General features: G+C 47.1%; 1 protein-coding gene across 1 annotated transcript; it reads left to right on the forward strand.

Moving 5' to 3' along the window:
* The first annotated feature begins 1,373 nt into the window (after nucleotides 1–1,373).
* LOC111953463 (basic helix-loop-helix transcription factor scleraxis) lies at nucleotides 1,374–2,322 on the forward strand. The gene is made up of 2 exons (XM_023972755.2): nucleotides 1,374–1,965; nucleotides 2,192–2,322. The coding sequence occupies exons 1-2, from the start codon at nucleotides 1,465–1,467 to the stop codon at nucleotides 2,222–2,224; spliced, it is 534 nt and encodes a 177-aa protein (XP_023828523.1). The 5' UTR covers nucleotides 1,374–1,464; the 3' UTR covers nucleotides 2,225–2,322.
* The last annotated feature ends 654 nt before the right edge of the window (nucleotides 2,323–2,976 follow it).

Below are 2,976 nucleotides of genomic sequence, written 5' to 3' on the forward strand. Positions count from 1 at the left end.
TGCAGTCTATTGCTATATAACCCGTAGTGTAGACCTGAAATACCAAAACAACAACTTTGACAAAGGACATGCAAATCAACTCCGCTAATGTTTTATATTTTCATTTCCACAATATATGGTTGCATTGATTAGCTCAGTTGGCCCTTTGAAATCATTCAAACCTATTGATATGTAATTGCTGTGGGTATAATTCTCTTTTCACACAACTTCCATTGCTCTCAGGAACACTAAAACTATTGTTGGTATCGTGAAGAAAATCTTGGTACGATGATCTTAAAGTTGACTGAAGTAACACTATATAAGTGACTTGTACGTTCACAGATATTTATATCAAGGCTAAAGATGGCACAAGTTATGGGGGGACTGCCATGGGGTGGAGGAACAGCTGGAGGGTGACTGATACACCTGGACTATTCACTCACGGTCCTGGTCGGAGAGCAATGAAGCTGGTGTCATGACTGTAAGACCAAGGAGTAATTCCTTCACTGGGGTTTGAACTGTGTTTGAATTTGAGTTCTGAGAGTTGTTGACATGCTGTAACGAAGTAGCACTTCCCCCGAAACACTTCCCCAAATAATACGGACAGGATTTCTAGGAACACACATCCTATTGTGAAACTATGCAACATGTTCTAAATATCAGTCATTTGACTGACACAGTGGCCTAGCGTAAACCGGAGGAATGTTTTCACTGTCAAGATTTGCATTATCATCTTTTCGTGACCTTTGGTGACCTTTGCACAGCGTGCAATAAAAGTTTGTGCGAATGTGTGTATGTTGTTGAGGCTAGTTAGACCGGCGTTTGAATCAGCGGGAGAAGATGAAAGACTTCCAGGAAGCAGGAGATAAGAAAATGAAGGTTATTGATGGAGGGAGTAGAGAGTCACAGCACGACCATGTGTTTACATGGGCTGAGAGTGGGAGAAGGTTAATGTAGTGCATCTGCACTGTCACACTGTCACARCCTGACCCCTCAATGRTTGCAGACCTGAAGGGGCTGGATAAGTATAAGCAGTGTAATGGTCAAGCTTCCACCATATTGCTTCCACCTTACAGATCTGCAAACATGGAAGGGTTAGGGGTCAAGAGGCAGYGGTTAGGAGCAAAGTGGGAGTGTTCTGGCTCTCTGTGGGGGGTTATATATATAAACCTCAAGCACCCAAAGAACCACGACCAGTGGCTTCTCCTCTCCAGCCTCCACCTGTCTTTCCTTTTCCAGAGGCCACATGCATGGTGACCGGGCCCAGAAAGGATCCGTTATTCAAGAAATGGCATGATGCTCTGCCAAGGGGATGGCGTGAGCCCAGTTAGCGCAGGATCCCCGCACCCCCAGTCACCGGATCACACGGCGGCAGCTGGTCCCAGGTGCTATTTTCACTCTGCATTTATAAAGCAGTCGCCATGAAACAGACACAGGAGCAGAACCAGTCCCAGACCCCAACTCAGACACCCAGCCAGGTCCACCATGAAGTCCACAGGGAGCGAACAGMGTGCCGTGCKGGACGGTTTCCCCTCSGACCTGGACGAGCTGGATAGCGGAAGCGAGGAGAGCTCCGACAACAAGTCGACGGGCYGCGGCTGTAGCCCCCAGGGAGGGGGCCGGGAGGGGGCCAGGCAGAGGGAGAGGGGGTGCAGCAGGCGTCTGCAGGGCGTTAGCAAACAGAGGCAGGCAGCCAARGCGCGGGAGCGGGACCGGACCCACAGCGTGAACACGGCCTTCACCGCGCTGCGCACCCTCATTCCCACAGAACCAGCCGACAGGAAACTGTCCAAAATCGAGACGCTGCGCCTGGCGTCCAGCTACATCTCCCACCTTGCCAACGTGCTGCTGCTGGGGGACGAGTGTTTGGATGGACAGCCCTGTCTCGGGTACCACAGCATCTTGCAGAGCAGCACCAACATCAACAGCAGCAGCCCCCCACTCAGGCCCATATGCACTTTCTGTCTCAGTAACCAGAGGAAAACGGTGAGTCCTCAAAATAAATCAGTATATATTGGTTGACAGGCTGTGGGTTATCATAGAAGGCTGCATGTAATCTCTATAAAATAAAATGGATGGGATTTGGCTACATTTAGATAATGGGTCAGTACTTTATTTAAGATTGGAGCAATTCCATAACAGCCATCCCAATCAATAGTATTTCAACGGTTTTATTTCAATGTAAACTACTACAATTTCTCTACCCTCACAGCTCAGAGATGGAGGAAAGCACACAGCCATCTGACATGGGCACGCACTACTGTCAAGACAAGGATGCAACAAGGATGCATACCAAGTCACACGGATGTTTACACGTACCTACGAGTGGGGGAAAAAACGATATAACTTTGTACATATTTTTGCAAAATCTTAGGACAACCCCCCACTGAAATGCGCTTTCCGTTCACTACATGTGCGTCTTTTCCACCGTGTTTTGGTAAAATTGTAACTCGAGCGCAATGTGTAAGMTTCCACCTGGCAGTGGGCTATTTCGGTATCAGAAATAGTAAGCCCTAGTGTAGCGCTCCTAAAAAACAGTCTCGCCTCCCCCATGCAGCCAGTCACGTGGTTGTAACCCAAGCCTAGGCCARGCAGCGGTTCGTCAGTGGAGTAGTGGACTGGTTGGCTTGTCTCCTGACTGACTCATCTTTTGCCAACTGAGGAGAGGGTGCTGTGCTTGACAATTATGAATTCTAACTGCCATTCAAGCTCAATTCAATAGTCCCAAATATACTTTGGTAGTAGTAATATTTAAATTCATTTTAACCAGGATAGTACACTTAGTAAATGAGTATAAGCCAATTCTTTCGATGGAGTCTTAATTTAAATGGGGTAGGCAAAACAACAATATACAAAATATAAAATGTGCTTAAATCCAAATATGAAGTGTTATATGTAGGCCCCGCCCACTTGTACAGCAGAAGCAACCAGACTTGGTGTTTACAAACTTCACCACAACATCAAGTCATATTCCATGTCAAATGTAACATGGTGTAT

Source organism: Salvelinus sp. IW2-2015, linkage group LG27 (assembly GCF_002910315.2).
Source record: "Salvelinus sp. IW2-2015 linkage group LG27, ASM291031v2, whole genome shotgun sequence".
NCBI classification, from domain to species: domain Eukaryota; kingdom Metazoa; phylum Chordata; class Actinopteri; order Salmoniformes; family Salmonidae; genus Salvelinus; species Salvelinus sp. IW2-2015.